General features: G+C 30.6%; 1 protein-coding gene across 2 annotated transcripts in view; it reads left to right on the forward strand.

Moving 5' to 3' along the window:
• Positions 1–17,288, forward strand: part of LOC145289422 (uncharacterized) — a 163,583-nt gene that overhangs the window by 23,669 nt on the left and 122,626 nt on the right. The window contains exon 2 of one of the 2 annotated variants that reach the window (XM_080136412.1): positions 4,429–4,451. The exons of the other annotated variant lie outside the window; for it this stretch is intronic. Coding sequence (XP_079992538.1) covers positions 4,429–4,451 — 23 coding nt within the window. The remainder of the gene's footprint in view (positions 1–4,428; positions 4,452–17,288) is intronic. 2 annotated transcript variants of the gene reach the window in all.

Genomic DNA, 17,288 nt, shown 5'->3' on the forward strand with positions numbered 1-17,288 from the left:
TGAGTAATCTTCTAGCACAATAAAAGGAACCCACCTTCTTTGCAGCAGCCTTCACAATGTCCTTAATGTATTTGTTCCAGTTCATATTACCTGTGAATGTTGGGCCGAGGAGTTTGAAAGAGGAATTCAGAGGTAGGGTGTTACTTGTCATGGACATCAGTGGTTGGAGAGGCTTCTTGTAATTGTTAAAGGAGAGCAGCTTAGTTTTACTATTAAATGTTGCATTAAATTTTAGTTTCATTTTAATAATTATCTCAAAATGTGCATAGTTTTTTTTTTTTTTTTCAAATCTTATTGAATGTCTCATAGATGAGAAACAAATAGTGATCAGAATGTTATAGACAAGTAAAAAAAAAAATACTCATTAAGTTTAATGCTATAAGGGAGGCAAATCATTTTAAACTGCAAGGATTTCTTTATTTGAAACTATCGCCATTGTAGTCATCTTTGTAATTGATTTCCCCCCTCCCAAACGAAGTAAACTGAAAACATTTTCGTAGTCTATGGAAAAAAAAAAACAAAAAACTGGCTAGGTTAAAATTAAATATCAACATCAGAAGTGCTTAATTCTAAATTCTATAATCTGACAGCATAATATTATCTATTAAATTAGACAGATATCATGTTTAAAAAAGTAATTTAAGAACTCTTGGAATATCTTTCTATGCTATAAATAAAATTGATTCTTTTTCACCACGTTATTCAATAATCAAGAAACATTATTTTTACACTTAAATCCAAATTCATTAAATCTATTCTGGTTTAAAACAAATATGCAAACGGTCATTTATTAGTTTAAACATGTCAGTGTGCAGTGAAATAGGCTTTGCCATTATTCCCAAGCATTTTGGCACAAATATATCAAGTTTACTGGCACATACAAATCGAAACTCGCCCTGTTAGAAGAATAGAATATGGTTTCCTAGAATTTCTCAACAATACGTTAAGAGAATTCTAGAATATATTAGAATACTAGCAAAAAAAGGAAAAATGAATGCTATCAGCTAGAAGCTAAACCAACATTATTCATTACCATCTGAGTTGAGTTCATATGCATATCAAAACTCGCCAAATTTGTTGTAATGCCTACAAACTCCAATTAATCACTTAAAAATTATTTTCTTTAAAAGACAAAACTATTTCCGTGATTTTTGGAATATTTTTGTTTTGTCATTATGTAATCAGATTTTAAAGTTTTTTTTTTTTTTTTTTTTTTTTTTTTTTTTTTTTTTATAATATACAAGGAATTTCTGAACAAGAATCAAAACTCTGAAGATGAAGAATTTACCTCTTATAAAAAGACAAGAGACACCTTGGAACATTTTTTTTATATTTTAATCGAAGTACATTAATTTAGCTGCATAAACTATTTACTTTTCAAAGAAATGTGTTTTGAAATATTTTCAAGTTCTACCTCTTCCATTCAGACTTAGATGTTTCAATATTACGAACCCATATTGGGATGGCTACTCCTTTTACTGATTATATAATCATATCCTACAAACAAGCAACAAAATTAAAGCAATATTCTAATAGGATTAAAATACAATTATAACAATTTTTTTTGGAACCGGATGAACATGAACATCTGAAAGATTTAAATTATTGAACTGTTCAAAAACGTTTTTTGATTGAATTCTCCCTTTTCTTGCAAAATGTCAAGCAAGAAAGTCACTCTTCTGATACTCATAAAATTTAGTTTTCTTTTAGAAATAAAACTAATTGATCAATGTGAGTGTTTTTTCAAATATGATTTTCATTTTGTCATAGGTATACACATCACACATTTTCATACAAATATTTTTTTGTTTTTGTTTTGAATTAAAAAGGAATTTTGGACAAGTTGTTTTCAAATATGCTTAAAATTGTATTCTGAAAGAAATTATTTGAAATTTATTAAAGAGCATGTCCATTATTAAACATAAAAAATTTTGTAAAACAAAACATCTCAACCAAAATTCACTTTTCTGAATGAGTTAATATATCCAGACGGGCGATCTCCTCTCAAATGTTTTTACTGTTATTCCTAAACATGAAGACTACTGATCTTAACCAACATCTACATCTAAAACTTATGAGCTTTCTTTGGAACTTTTCAAATGGGAGGAATTTAAAGTCTAGGTATGAATCCTTTTTCATATGGAATCCTTCGATAAAACAAGTCTAAACAAGAAAGTTCTTTTGTTGTTTTTTTAAATAGATGATTAATCGAAAGCATGTCTGGTCTTGTGCTTTCTAACTTGTGTGCATTTACTTGTAAATTCTTGCCCAAACGGCTTGGAGTTTCTTTTCATATGTCTAGGAATTTTTTTTTCTTTATTACTCTTGTTCACTCCAACAAGCCATATTGCCACACGGACATCAAGGGCTACTATTTAGGATCATGTCTACAGGGAACTGAAGGGATGAGCATTACACTTAAATTTCTGCATGTTAGTACAGGCAGTGAAACGGGAAAGAATTTCAAAGTCTAGCAGTTCTAGTGAAGAAACTATTAAGTCTTCCAGCATTAATGATCTCAATAGTGATGGGGTAAGATTTTGCTGCTTTACAGATTAGTCGGGGCGATGTACAAGCTGATTAGAATACATTCCACTTTTTAAGTATTTGTAAAATGGGTACAGTGATTGTGAGAAAACAGGAGTTGGAGCTTGGTTGATAGTGCAGGAGTTTTTAAAAAGTCCTGCACTAAGAAAGACTAATGGTAGATGCACCTGCTGGGATGTGGCAATAATACTCCATGCATGGGTATATTTGTAAAGATACTTAAATAGTTTGAATGATGAGCTCTCAGGTAAGGTGTTATTTGTCATGGCAATTGGTCTATTAGTTGGCCTGCCCTGCTTAATTTTTAAATGTTTTCATTGCTAAACTCTAATTAGTTAACTTTATAGTAGTCCCTGTCATGAAGACGAGTCCAAAATTACTAGGCTACCTTATTGCGTATAAATTTGTTTTAAATGGATCATACATTGTGAAAAGCATGATCCACTGTCTTCCCCAAGTAGGTGATGACGGTTTGTGAACTTTATTTTTGCTACATGGCTAAGACCTACCTGGTTGTAGCTATCAGATTTTAGTCTTCTAGACTAGATGCCCCTCCAGGTTTGTGTGTGTCAATGTCGTGGAGTCAAGATACAAGGTTTGACTCTGTTGTCTAGAATTCCAAAATCTTAGTTTTCCAATATTTAGTAATCAGTCAAGTTAAAAATCTGCTTGCCTTTTAAATGTCGTCATTGATTGTTCAACAGGAACATTCATATTATAAAATCAACATTGCTTTTGATTCCAGCTTTCAGGGGTTTTTTTTTTTCCTGCTAACGTTATTTTGGTTTGTAAATTTGTTTCTGTATATTTAAGTTAAAGGTATGTTTAATTTCATCTTTTGGGATTCCAAAACCTCTGACTCTTCATTTTAAAGTCCTCCAATATTCATTTTTAATTTAATTCTGATTAAAAATCCTTTTTTGTGTATACATTAAAAAGTCTGACTTTTACTAAATATTAAATAACTTGTATACACACACACACACTAGAAGTTCAGCCCGGCTTTGCTCAGGCCCTATATACTGTTCATAACTTTCCCTATGTGTGAATACACTTTATGTAAGATTTAAAATATTTAGACCAAAAATTGTCTGAGTAATTTTGTAGACTGCAGACGTAAATTTTTTATAACTTGGACCCTAATTTTCACCCCTTAACATTTATTATTTTGGTCTCAAATCAAAATAAAGTTTTACCCATGTCCAAATTACCTATATCTAAAATTTCAAGTGTTTAGACCCAAAATTGACGGAGAAATTTGGTAGAATCTGCAAAGGTCAACTCTTTCAACTTTGACCTTTTGGCAGCCAAATTTTTGCCCAAAACTGATTAAAATGCTTGCTGCATGGCTGAATGCCCATTGTGTATAAACTTTAAATGTTTAGGCCCAAAATTGGCTGAGTAGTTTGCTAGACACCACAATGGTCAAATCTTTTTAAATTTGACTCCTTGGTAGTTCAAATTTTCGACCCAAACCAATTAAAAAGCTTGCCCTATCTCTGAATACTCTTATTGTAAAATTTCAAATGTTTAGACCAGAAATTGGCAAAGTAATTTGGTAGACCACAGAGGTCAAATATTTTTTTACTTTAACCTCAATTTTAACCCCTTAACATTGTTTTTGACTCAAATCAAATAATAAAAGAAGTTATAGTTTTCATTTAAGTTAAGCAGTAATTTTTACCCTTCATTTGACCAGATTTTATTTTACATTTGATGATCAGTGAAACTGCAGTAAAGTGTTAGTAAATTACATTGTTTATTACTAGTTCAGGGTTTTTTGTAAATAGAACAAGTTTTTAGGCAGTTACGAAGTTTTTTTTTTTTTAGAGATCTCTCAAATATAGTTAAGGATTTTTTTTTTTTTTTTTTTTCTTAAAGGGACTCTTACCATTTGGACCTGGGTAAGTAAGCTTTTCTCTCTTTTTTTTTTTTTTTTTTTTTTTTTTTTTTTTTTTTTTTTTTTTTTTTTACTAGCATTTCACAATGAACCAATGAACCACCTGCCAATCCAAATACAATATTTATAAAAAAAAGTTTTTATAAAACTATAACTAATTTTAAAATGATATTGTTTTTAATATCTAAAATTATTGAATGTAAGTAGCTTTCAAAATAACTTTTATTTAAAAAAAAAAAAAAAAAAAAAAAAATTTCTCAGAATATTAAAGCAAGGAATTACTTTCTATTGGACTGTTTAAAATTCTTCCAAATTCAGAAGAGTGACAGTTTTTTTTTTTTTTTTTTTTTTTTTTTTTTTACTAGCATTTCACAATGAACCAATGAACCACCTGCCAATCCAAATACAATATTTATAAAAAAAAGTTTTTATAAAACTATAACTAATTTTAAAATGATATTGTTTTTAATATCTAAAATTATTGAATGTAAGTAGCTTTCAAAATAACTTTTATTTAAAAAAAAAAAAAAAAAAAAAAAAATTTCTCAGAATATTAAAGCAAGGAATTACTTTCTATTGGACTGTTTAAAATTCTTCCAAATTCAGAAGAGTGACAGTTTTTTTTTTTTTTTTTTTTTTTTTTTTTTTTACTAGCATTTCACAATGAACCAATGAACCACCTGCCAATCCAAATACAATATTTATAAAAAAAAGTTTTTATAAAACTATAACTAATTTTAAAATGATATTGTTTTTAATATCTAAAATTATTGAATGTAAGTAGCTTTCAAAATAACTTTTATTTAAAAAAAAAAAAAAAAAGAAAAAAAAATTTCTCAGAATATTAAAGCAAGGAATTACTTTCTATTGGACTGTTTAAAATTCTTCCAAATTCAGAAGAGTGACAGTTTTTTTTTTTTTTTTTTTTTTAACTATGAACAAGATTAAAATGTGGCAGACTTGTTTAACAAAGAAATGATGGATTTTACTTAATTTTTTTAAAGGGGATTTGTAAAAAATTTATAATTCAATTAATCTAAGTTTTCTTGTTGGATTTTGTCATAAGTAGCAAATTTGATAAATCTATATTTGATTCAGACTAGCCAATTTTCTTTTTAGACCCATTATTTACTTTGCTCAAGTTTCTTTCAAATAGCACTTATTTCGGTTCAGTTCTTTGATAACATGGAATCAATTTCCAATAAACAGCTTCACATCTTTTGTGGTTTACGTTAAAAAAACATTTCATACATTTCTCTAAGTTTTGCCATAAATAATTACATACATTATCTAACTTATTGCTTCTGCATATGAATAAACTAGTGTTTTCTTAAGAGTAATTCCATGAGGTTTATTTAACTACAATAATGTAGTCCTCTTTTTTTAATGAGGCAAGTTTTACTTATCTCTAATTGGCATGTACTCGGCATTCCCTGGGTCCATAAAAAAACAAAGAGGTTAAAATTATATTAAAACTTCTTTCTACCTCCCAATTTATCTCCCTATTTTTCTCTTTCCTCTTCCCGGTTTTTCTGCATCCCTCTCCCTCACCTCTTTTTGCACTTCTGCTCAGCCCATTCCTCTCTTGTTTTAATGTAGTGAAAATAATGAAATTCCTTCACCTCCTTTATAAGATAACCTTAGATTTGTATAGGAATTGTTGCATTGTTTTCCTATAGTGTTGAAAGTGACATAGAAATAATCGACTTTTTATTATAGGGATAATGCAAGTCCTTTATTTCTCTTTTATGTAATGGATAACATTAGAAATAGCTGAAAAATCAACCCCCAACCGCTGATGAAACCTAGCCCAGTTGCACCCCTCCCCCAAATTATCTTTTTAATGCTATATATGCATCCAAGAATATACCAACTTTATGGGTGTTTGTTTTGTAGTTTTTACTTTACATGGACATGCAACTTTCCTTTATCTAATTAAAGATAATTCTACTAAAGATATCTGTTTATCCCCTTTAAAAAAAAAAAAATCCTGAAGATTTAATGAAAAATTGATACTTTCATCAAATCATAAATTTTCTTTCATATTTTAAAACAAAAACTGCATAAAATAGTAATTCAAAATAGGAACTAATAAAAATGAAATAATAAATTTTTTTCCTTGCATACAGCAAATGGAGAAGAAATATGATTTCTTTAAGTTTTATTTGCTAGCTTTTGGATGTTGCTTTTCTTTTATAAAGGTGGGGGGGACTACTCCCAGAAGCGTCAAGAATTAAAAAAATTTTTTTTTTTTTTTTTTTTTTTTTTTGCAGATAGATTTTCTTTCTTTATTGACTAAATTTAAAGGAGAGAAACCTACATGCACATTAAATGGTCACACAATTATACAGATATTATTATTCATGCATTTCTAACTTTTTTTTTATGCAGTGAATGTTAAAAAAAAAAAAAAAAAAAAAAAAAAAATACAAATATGGGAAAGGATGTCCACAACTCTATCCCAGTGTTGTCCTCAAGTAAGACAATCCATTGGAGCAAATTTACGGCTTTCAGTCTTTTCAAAGGTTTTAAAGTATAGGGAGGGGATATAATTAAAAAAACAAAAACTTACCAGTTTCCTGTCTCAGTCAAGGTGTAATTAAGGTAAATAACTGAATATAGTGTTTTCTCTTTTTCTATATTTCTAGTTTTTTGTTTATTCACTCCATTTATAAAACCTTACATTAAATTCTCATGTGATATCCGTCCTATCTTAATATCATGATTATTAATAAAAATAATTTGCTTAACTTTGAATGCAGAATATATATATATATATGTATATACACACATAAAAACTGCAACAGGTTAAAAAAAAAAAAAATGTATATTGTAACCACTATTTCCTGATAACTTGAACCCGTTTTTCACACTAAAAAAAAAAAAATGGCCAAGCATCTTGTTATTGATGGGTAAGATCCATGGATCTGAATCTACTTGTAAATCACAAATACAAATCTATTTTCTTAATTGCAGCCAAGATGGATCAATCTGTTACGTCTCTAGCACCTCTCAGCTGAAGTACTCCCCCTTCCATTTGCAATATTGCAATGCACGAAGCACCTCACTTTTCAATCAACGTCGTGTCAAGTTTGACCTTGTCAAGAAGCAAATAACTCTCAATGAATTTGCTGTATCCCAAGACTTGCTCGACTAGAGTAGCTATTTATAAAGTAATATAATATTTATCCATGTTGCAGGTATTCTGTTTTTATAAATAAAAAAAAAAAAACTAATACAAAATTCAGATTCTTTGTAAGCCTTTACTCGGTTGTTTGATCTTTGTATAGGTCTTTCCAGCGATAATCAAAATAGTTAATTGGAATGTAAGGAAATTTCGGTGTTGTCATAAAACACTTTGAAAAATATAACCTATCTTGAACATAAACTGGATTTTCTATCTGGCATTAATTTTTTTTATAACGGCTAAACAAACCACACATTGTGTTATTTCATGCATCTGCATATGAGATATAATTATATAATCTATTTCAGTATTTACTTCGATATGGCTCTTAGCATGGGTAGAGCTATGTAGTAAGTTATGATGTTTTTGTGTAGCTTAATTGCCATTATTAGTGTATGAGAACTTGAATAAAGTATGTTTGAAAACGATGGGGTCCAAGCAAAGAGTGATTCATGAAATGATTAATATGTTGCAAAGATAAATTTGTAGTGGAGATATACAGAGACAAGTGATGGTGTTATTTATATATATTTAAATACCTGCATTTATCTATTAAATGACTTGGCATTGCAAGGTTTTCTACCTGAATAATTAAAACAAATTTTGAACATGGAATAAACTTTTGTGTTTAATAGTATGTGTAGCAGAAACAAATAGAACTCGTTTCTTGTGCGTCAGTGCCTCCCCTGACTGCGATATGGCACATACTGACCAATCAGAGGCATAGTGCAGGGACCTTCCTTGCCCCCTAAGGAACTCTAACTGCTTCCGTTCTGGACGAGAAAAACTCCATTTTCCAGCCAGACGCCAAAGAGAGCGGACCCGTTTCCTCACTCTCCCTCTCTGCCTACACCGGTATCGACGATTCCCACTTGGGAATAACAACCGGGCAAAGGCAGACAAGTTTTTATCCTAGTTATCTTTTTGGCATCTTACCCTGACTTGCTTCAATAAACCTTTTCCTTAAGTTTTAAGAAGTTGTTTGTTCGTTTATTCAGTAGCTTGTGTTGAAATATTTATTTTATTAGGGAGTGCCCAAAAAGCACTAACTCAACTCCCTAAATATGTGTAAATAAACACTTAAAATTTTAATTTGAATACAAATCTTTAAAATATGATTGTAAACAGGAAAAAAATCAATTTTCCTGTGCGATTGGCAGGACAAGTTTTTATTCATTTTTATTTTATGATTTTATTTATTTTTATTTTTTATTTTTTTGGCAATAAATCTCCAGTAAAGAAAAGTTAGGAAAAGAACATTTTAGACTAAATTCTAACATTCGCCTAAAAAGTAACTTTCCCTAAAGAAAATTATTTATATTAAGCTCAGAATAATCATTGAATTAAAAATAAAAAATGCAACAAATTAGTTTATTAATAAAATGTCTTTTGGAAAATAAATATGTGAACGAGTTAATCTTACAACTTGCATTATTTATATATATATATATATATATATATACATACACACACACAAAAAAAAAGGATGTTGTTACTGCAGTGACGTTGGATTAACTTTGAGTAGGACGTTGTGACGTCATCATTAGTGTAAGAAATTTGCCAAACTTTCACATTCCTTTAAATACTATTTTGTTTTAACTGCTAATAAAATGTTATACACATACTAAATCCCATGTGACCTGTTGAGTCCTTAGTAACTTCTCTTCTCTCTGTGGATATATTTATTTATAGGGCTTTGATTTTTATATAGGACAAGCATGTATTTCTATGAAATCATTACTGTAAGGCTATCTTCCCACTGACTACAATATAGTTGTCTTCAAGTTCAGTGTCAACAAATACTTCAATCTTAGTACTTTAGTAGGGGTTTGTGAATTCAATGTTTGTTTTACTTTTAATGAACAAAATTTGAATTCACTTTTCAAAGATGGAGCTGTGGAGTCAGTAGTTGAAAAGCTTGACTTTGACTCCTAAAATGTTAAAAGCGTTCACTTAACTGATTTGATAAACTTGTCAAACACCCTATGATATCAAAATTGTATAGATACTTTTTGATTTAGTTGTAAACCACCTAAGGTGAGATCTTTTCAATTTTATTCCTAGAAAAAATAGGTTGGGCAGTTTTTCAATGACGTGATTTTCGTTTAATTACCTTCTATTTTTATTTTATGTATGTGTATAAAAGACGGATTCTTTTTGTGATCACTCCTTTTAAATGTGATTTATCAGCTGCAAGAAAAAAAAAAGAACTGACATTACAATTTTTATGTCATAGTAAAACTGTCATAAATTATCAACAAATTTTCAAATTTTTGTGGATATGTATTATTTTTTATCAGGGCAGAGATGAGAAGACTGGTAAAAACTTGTCTGTTTAAAAGAATCTTTCACTGTAAATGCTTGACATCTTGTGAATACTTGATACTAAAAATAGCACCAACAGAACAGAATTGGTCAGATCAAAAAGCAGACTTATTAACTGAGTTGAAGGGTAAACTTATGACTCCTAGGATTCCAAAATATCTGTCTTCAACTCTTTAAAGTCTTCCGATATTCATTGTCTAATTCTTTGAGAAATAAAAAAAAAAAAAATCCGACTATCATTCTTACAAACCCTTCCAAAACCTGACTCTGCAACCTTTTTCATATGAGCTGATTTTTTTTTTTTTTTTTTTTTTTTTTTTTTGTGATAAAAAATAAAAAATATCTTTTATAGCTATTGTGTATACACGAACATTTATTCATGAAAATCAGTATTCTTTAATTAAGTATTGTTAAATGACCTAGTATTTTTCTCCATTGCTAAATACTACCAGTTTTATAATACTAAACCAGCAAAGTATAGATTTAAATAACAATGAAAAGGCCATCAGGAAATCCGCTAGCAGCAAAAATGATGTAATTATCGAATCAAAAACAGCTTCCCATTGCTGAATAAGTGTTTAATAGTTAATATAATATTGAAAAACAGGTAGGAGCTACAGAAAATCTATTTGAGTTTAAATATACTTATGACAATTCGAAAACGGAAAATATAAAAATATATATTTATACTAACCTTATCTACTCAGTATTTCTCTGTATTTACTTGCAATTTGATTTGCATTTTGAGTGCCAAAATAAGTTCCTGGATTTTTTTTTTCCAGTACAAGACTATTATAGGTAATGTATAGATTATTTGTTTTTATTGTTTAACCTGAAATTTATACTTCTCTTGAAATGATAAAATTAATTTGAATTAAATTTTATTTTTCTTAACATGGGTCCAAATAAAATGGCTATTCAAAAAAAAAAGTACTGAATTTTATAGGATGTAAGCTATTAATGACGAAAATAAAAAATCTGGCATATATATTATATATATATATATATATATATATATATATACACACACACAAATAAAACATTAATGCTAATTAAATCTTAAAATTAAGACCTTATCGAAACTGTAAATTTCTTTATTGGAAAAATATTTCTAATTCTACAACTTTGATAATCTTGTGTATATTAATGAAGAAGTTTAAATGCTGAATGAGACGAAATGATGGGAAGGTGAGGTGAGGGGGGGGACAGTTTTTTTTTCAGTAATAGAAAGAATGTAAATGAGAAATTTATTTTATTTATAAAAACATTTTGCCATTAAATCAACAGATGTATTTCAACTGAGCCGCTTCAGTTTCAAGTTCTTAGAAAGATAGAATGAATGAAAACACATCAGAAAGAATACAAGCAGTATGCTAACATCACATGTGATTTCTTTTTAATATCATAGTTACATTTTTTTTTTTTTTTATGTTGAGTACTTCCAGTTGCAGCTGAAAACTGTCTGCAAATGTGTCTAGAAATTATGTATATTTTGGCAAGTGTTAAATAACTGATATTTTTGTTTTATTTGTTCAAGTTTTCGAATAGTCTGTTTATTATTTCGGTCAAATTAATGTATATGTTCTGTTTTTGTGTGTGTGTCCCCCCCCCCCCCGAGTAATGTTGGTGTTCATCAGTTGGTGTTATTTTGAATGTTTTTTTTTTTTTGTTTTGTTTTAATTGTTAGTAATTTGAAAAATAGTCTTCAGCAAAAATGTTTAATACAATTTACCTTTTGCATAAATATAAATTTTTAATGTTATGCAAATAGATAATCTTCTAGGTAATCAACCGTCTTCTGGTTTTATATTAGTAATCGTTGCAAATGCACTTCTGATGACTGGTGTTAAAGCAAAGTGCATTTTATTATATACTAGTCTGAGTGCCTGATGTTGCTCGGGTGTTTGGAGGTGTGTTGAGCACAAATTAAAAAAATACTCTAGCTAAGATTGAAACCAAAACAGTGAGTCAAAGCCTAACTGAACTCTATCACCAAAGGTGTTTTCAAACCTTATTCTTCGTTGCACAGTTGTGAAACAATTAGTAAACATGAAAATCCAACGACCTCCCCATATCAATTTTCCAGTTTTGACCTCTTAACAACCCGTTTTCTCGATGAAAACATTAAAGTTTTCCACATGTCTGAAGTCTCTATATATAAAATTTCCAGTCAGTAGATAAAAAAATTTGAGTATATAGGTTGGTGTCCTCGCACACACATTCTCACTTTTATAGATATAAAGATTAGCTGTATAGCTCCGACATTACCAGGTTAAAACATATTGCCGGGCAGAGAGTTGAATCGCATACTATTTAAGATTCCCTGAAAATCTTATTTTCCTGAAATGATGGATTTATGGAAGTATAAAACACCTCCATTTTCATCTATGAAAATCAAATGGGGGAGGGAAATAACTCTCTTAGCTTAAAGCTTACTTCCAATTTTGCATGTGACTAATAAACACTAATAACATAGAGCTAATTAAGATAGATTTTAATGTAATATGTAAATGAACTTATTACTTTAATATAGATTTCTTTAAGTAGTGTGTGTGTGTGTGTGAGTGTGTGTGTGTGGACAGATCATGTTATAATCAGACGTCTCGACATTTAAAAATGTTTAAATTTCAACAATTTCAATGTCCAGAATCAAGGATATCATATTTTTTTAGTCCTTTCTAAATACTGCCGTTTTGAAAATTTTTATTTTATTCATTTTATTTTATGTACTCCTGAATTTATGTTCACATATCAGACAAAAAAAAATGACGACCACAACATATTGACAAAGACTTTTTTTTTTTTTTTTTTTTTTTAATAAACCATTTTTCATAGCATTTTATTTTGAGTCAAGGTTTCTTCATTAAAACAACATATTGAATTCGGAGCCTTAAAACTTGCTCGTTGTCTTTAAAATCAAATTGCTAAAAATAATGATTATTTCGTTGTGGATGATGTAATATTAGCAATCATTTGTTCATATCCTATTATTAGTCTGATTTCGACTTAAAAATTATTCATCATACTTAGATTTATTGGTTTTATTTATGTAAATGTTAGATTCTTCAAATAAGTAAAAAAAACAAGAAACTTAATTAACTCTACAAAAATACTAATATTTATCTTGTCAGGAATTATTTAAATAGTATAAGTGGTGGAGAATAATTTAAATGATACATGATTGATAAAAGTAGTTGGAGAAATGGAGTGGTGTAAATAATTAAAAGGAGACGTATTATGACATTTCAATGTAGTCTGAAATCCTTTTTTTGAAAATTTGATGCGTCAAACTGAGTGTTTTGTCTGTTAATTCTGTTACAGTTATTGAGTATCTGCCTCATGTGTCAACCGATATCTTTCCAATTAGAATTTTCTAGAAAAACATTGGGTACTTTACAAAAGGATCACATGCAGGTTCAACATTCCTAAGTGAAAGTTTTGAACTAAATTTGAACATGGCACACCTAGGTTGTCAGTTCATGTTAACTAGTTAGCCATCATTACCGCCTTGTTACACAAGAACTCGTGACGCAGTGGTTTAGAGTACAGGATGAAAGTTGTTGCTTTAAAGAAAACAACACTACAGCTTTATTTTAACTTTTATTGAAAAAATTCAATCCAGGTAACTTATGTAGTAGAGCTGAGATCTATTCAATGTAGCCGCCTTTGGCTTCAAACACTGCCTTGATATGAAACCGGAACTGAAAGTATGCCTTTTCCACAAACGCCGACGAGAGCTCGGTGAATATTCATGGCAATCCAGGGATGCATTTTGAGTGCTGGCAATGGTCCTGTTGTCATAACTGGGATCGGTAGAGAGCATAAGTTGTACAGCAGTGCATCTTTGAGCCTGCTCGTTGAACATTGTGTCACTTTCAGACGTGATAGAAGGCTCCTATCGCTCTTGAGATTTGTACACAACTGGCCAACTAGTAGATGGTCTGCAACAAAAAACGAAAACCAGTTTTCGTCAAACGGAAATGGAATCATGTCTTTTTTTTATGGCAACAATTTTATCGTTCCACTCTGTACTTAGCCACCATTACCTCCTTGTTACAGATGTTGGTACTCTTTACTTTTTATGCTAAAATAGATTAAAATATATTGGTGTGTCATCAAGTTATCTATGTAATACACTATGGGGATTTCATGTTTGTACGTTATCACCTATCTTCCCATTTTTATGTATTTGGAAATGATTTAAATGATAGCAATAAATTAAAAAGGTAAAAAACTTTAGTTGAAAGAAAATGTTTACCTGACAATTTTATGATAAAAATGTTTTATATATATATATATATATATATATATATATGAAAGACTTTTTTTTTTTTTATACCAAAAATGAAAACAACATATGCATTAGAAGAATGCATAAGTTTTCCAGCTGAAAAAATGAAAGGATGGAAAATTATGAAGATGTTGTAAGGGAGAAGAATGAAAAAAAATATGAACATTTATTTCTGGTTTGAGTTTAAAGGGTTTCTTACTCGACACTATCTTATAATTTAAGGATACAAAATGGATCTTGGGTTTACTTTCAGCAGCCATGTAACTCTTATTGCTCTAGTAGCTACCTGACTGGCGACGCAATTTCTACCTGTATTAGAGCCAAGTATGTCCTGGGATGAAGTACAGCTGCCACACCTGGGCAGGAGCTGCTAGAAGCACCTTATCCGCCTGTGACGGTTCAAAATAGACTTGGTAGCCTAGTAGGGGGTGCCCTTTTCTTTTCCCTGCAACCTCTTTCTCCACAGAAGAGACGTTGGGAGCCTGTCTCTACTTTATCATTATTTTCATGACAAGTCCCCTCTTGCCAAACTCGCATGAAAAACACTAGTCTAGCTGAAACCACTATAAATAATTTCCCCTACTCTCTGTGCCTAAACCTAGGCGTAGATTCCATGAATAAAGCTTCTTAGAACTTCAAACCTGTGGAACTCTTCCGTTTCCTGTTTTCCAGCTGACTACAATATGGTAGTCTTCAAGTCCAATGTATACAAGTTCTTGATACACTGCCTCTTAAGTAATCCAATTTACCAAATTTCCACTAATAATTACTACAATAGTATCCAATTGACTACATTACACTCATAACCTTTACCCTCAATTGGCCTCTAGGCCTTGATGAGTGGTGACTCTTTTCAAAAAAAAAAAAATAATAATTCAGAAGTGATGACAAAGGTGAAAACTTGTTTTCTGGATCAGAATCTATTCCATTTTACGTTGGCATGTTTTTGACTTTGAAGCATAAATCGACATTAGTTTCATTTAAAGAATGTTTAACTGATAATTATACCAGAGAAGACAATCAATTTTTGTTTGATATTATTAAACCTTACATTAAATGTATTTCAAATAAAAGTAAATTACACGATTAAAGAAAGCGTGGAATTTTTATGGGATCCTACTAGTTAAAAATTAAGTTTCCAAACCCAGCGCCACCACTTGTCCAATCGATGCAATGTTGCATCCTTGTGCCTTTTTTTTTTTTTTTCTTTAATGAATTATCCTCTGCAGAACTTGTACCACTTGTATCCTCTCAACTAATGTCCCTCCATTGTCAAGGTCCCTAGATGCCAGAAAACTTTAGTTTAATAGTTTTTCTTTTAAACTACTAGACTTTGGAATTCCCTCCCTGTTTCCTGCTTCCCTAACTGTACTAACATGCATAAATTTAAATATAATGCAAAAATATCTTGCTGCTCAACTCACTACATAGTGCTGCTTGGGATGAATAAGAGTGAATACAAAAAATGTAAATTATATTTACAATTTAAACATTAAATTTTGTTTATATTGACACACATATATATATATATATATGAGGTGCTTTCAATAAATTTCAAAACATTTTTTTACTGTATGGGTACTTTGTTGATAGTACACACATTAAACTCTAATCCTTTTCGAAGTAATCTCCTCTGGCTGCAATGCATTTGTTGTACCGTTCCAACAACTTCTGGAAGGTCCTATGGAAGTTTTCTTGTGTGAGCATGTCAATGACCCTCGTCACAGCCTCTTTCATCTCTACAATTCTCATACAACAGCCTCTAAGGTTTTTCTTGAGCTTAGGGAATAACCAAAAGTTACAGGGAGCAAAGTCTGGACTCTAGGGAGGGTGAGGAACTGTCCTAATTCCCATCTTGATCAAATAGTCTGTGACTAGGATGGAGTTGTCATCTTGTGCATTTGTGCAAATCTTCTGCATCTTCAGTTCCTCGCGAATAATTTGTGTGTACAGTTTCCACACTGACATCACACGATGGTCCTTATTCATGAAATTTTTTATTAGGCCAATCAACTGGTATTCTGACTTCCTTACTCTTCCCTGCCTCTCCTCATCCCTCACAGACTCCCTGCCTTCCTTGACTCTCTTGTGCTACTCAAAAAAGTGATGTCTGATTCATGCAAGATGGTCCAAAAGCAGTCTGAAGCATTCCATACATTTCTGACTTTTTTTTTTTTCCAAGTTTAAAACAGAATTTTATTGCTTATCGTTCTTTTGCAGTATCCTCACGTCCAGATTGCATTTTTGAAATTCACGAGCTGTGATAATCAAGCTTTAGTAGGGTGTATTCTAATTTCTGCTGTACCTGTTCATTTGAACCCAAAATCATAAAAATTGGTCAGTCTTCTCATAATAAACATAGCTATAACATACTGAATTTTCAAGAGTTGATGATAATTTTAAATACCCGTACAAAAGTCTGGAAACTTAAGGCACCTCGTGTGTGTGTGTGTGTGTGTGTATAATTTCTTTTATGTGCATAAAAGTATATCTATGAACACGAGTATCTGGCTTTTAGCTTTCGTCAGCATAGGTTAGGATCGAACTCATGACTTCAATCTCCGCATTCTGATACTGTACCGATGTACCATAGTCGATCACCACTTTAATGCATGTTTTTTTATCGCTTATAAATTTAAGATCTGTTGTTGGTGGGTTTTTTAGCAATTGACAACTTCGATACGCTGTTATTTTTATAAATAACCACATTCCAAAGTTAATATCGCTGAAATGCCAACAAATCTTATATGCGAATCTGAAGATTCTATAGTTGGCATTGGTTTCCCCAATATTTTTCTAGTCAATTCTTTCTATGGGAGGAACCACATGAAGGTTGCCAACATCCTAAGTGAATTTTATACAACGAACTGGATTTGAACTTGGGTCACCCAGGCCATCAGTCCATGTTCACCACTTGACCACCATTACCTCCCACAATATATACTAATAGCGATATATGAAGATCTCTGTCAACTTAAATGGCACTTGACCTGCGCAGAAATGGCATTCTGGTTCCCTTTTGCTGTGTGAACATCTAA

Source organism: Euprymna scolopes, chromosome 2 (genome assembly GCF_053919585.1).
Source record: "Euprymna scolopes isolate OS-2025 chromosome 2, ASM5391958v1, whole genome shotgun sequence".
NCBI lineage: Eukaryota > Metazoa > Mollusca > Cephalopoda > Sepiida > Sepiolidae > Euprymna > Euprymna scolopes.